The following is a 1,184-nucleotide window of genomic DNA, read 5'->3' on the forward strand; positions in this document are numbered from 1 at the left end:
ATCAAGGCAATTTGACTGCCGACGAGACAACCAGCGAAACTGGGTCAGTCGAGACGGTGGAAACAGTTTCAGAGGAACCTGCGTGTAAAATGGCCAAATCAACGACCGAATGAAGCGAATTGATTACATTTTCAACACCAACATTGTCTGTTAAATTTCAAAAGTCTATGCTCTGAACACAACAGAGCAAGCATTGAACCGTTTAACGGGCTTGGTGCAGCACTTCAAAAGGGACTTCAACACAACCCTGCAACCCAAACAACTTGTTTGGGTTTTCTGCATTCTGAAAGAAACGCTTTCGGTGACTTATTTTGCCAGTGGTGCGTCATAAATCTGCGCCTGTGTGATATTCACGCCCTAAAGAACAGTTACGGTCGATTTTCATTCATTTTCATTCAGATTCAGGAAACATTTCAGTTTTTACGCATGCAGTTTATCGTGCGGCGATGGACGGCGGCGATCGACGGCGTTGAAACACATCTCGCGCTGATTCTGATTGTGGCCTTGGACCTTTTGGCAACAACTGTTTCACAAAGCGACGCCGGCTGTGTCACCGAGAACTATGAGTACGCCCACGGCAAAACGGCCGAGTTCTGCGTTCTTCGTGGATTGCAAGACGATGGAAGAACCGCACCGCAAGAACGGTTCACCAACGTAGCGGTCCTGGATACGCGGATTAAACAGCTACCGGCCCATTTCTTCTCCCGTTTTCCACATCTGGAACTGTTGGTCGTACGGAACAGCACCCTTGACAGGTTAGATATTAACGGAACGGTTCGGGTTATCTACGCCGAAGGCAACAAAATACGCTCGCTAAGAGTCGACGGTACCAGCGAGCTGCGCGAACTTTATTTACGGGCAAACCCGATTGAGAGCGTCGCAAGCGCCGTGTCCAGTTTGCCCAGTCTGGAGAAGCTGGACCTTAGCGATACCGCCATCGCCAAGGAAGAAACTCTCGAGGTGAACAGTTTTGCTGGGCTAAACAACCTCCAAGAGCTGTATTTGGTCGATGTGCGAGCATATTACTTCGAAAATGAGAAGAATCGAGTGTTGCCCAATCTGCGACTGTTGGACGTGTCGCGAAACACCTTCATCCCGACGAACTTCGACCTGCGGCTGTTTCAAGCGTTCCCGCGGTTGGAAGTCCTCAATCTCAGCCACGGTTCGATGACCGATTTAAGTAT

At 49.3% G+C, this 1,184-nt stretch overlaps 1 protein-coding gene across 1 annotated transcript; it reads left to right on the forward strand.

The window, feature by feature from the left end:
• Window positions 1-426: 426 nt before the first annotated feature.
• On the forward strand, window positions 427-1,162 carry LOC128277236 (leucine-rich repeat-containing protein 4-like; the record flags this gene model as incomplete). Its single annotated transcript, XM_053015677.1, has 1 exon — window positions 427-1,162. A coding segment is annotated over exon 1 (736 nt), but the record flags the coding sequence as incomplete, so codon positions are not given.
• Between the last annotated feature and the right edge of the window lie 22 nt (window positions 1,163-1,184).

This window comes from Anopheles cruzii, unplaced genomic scaffold (assembly GCF_943734635.1).
Source record: "Anopheles cruzii unplaced genomic scaffold, idAnoCruzAS_RS32_06 scaffold04863_ctg1, whole genome shotgun sequence".
NCBI classification, from domain to species: domain Eukaryota; kingdom Metazoa; phylum Arthropoda; class Insecta; order Diptera; family Culicidae; genus Anopheles; species Anopheles cruzii.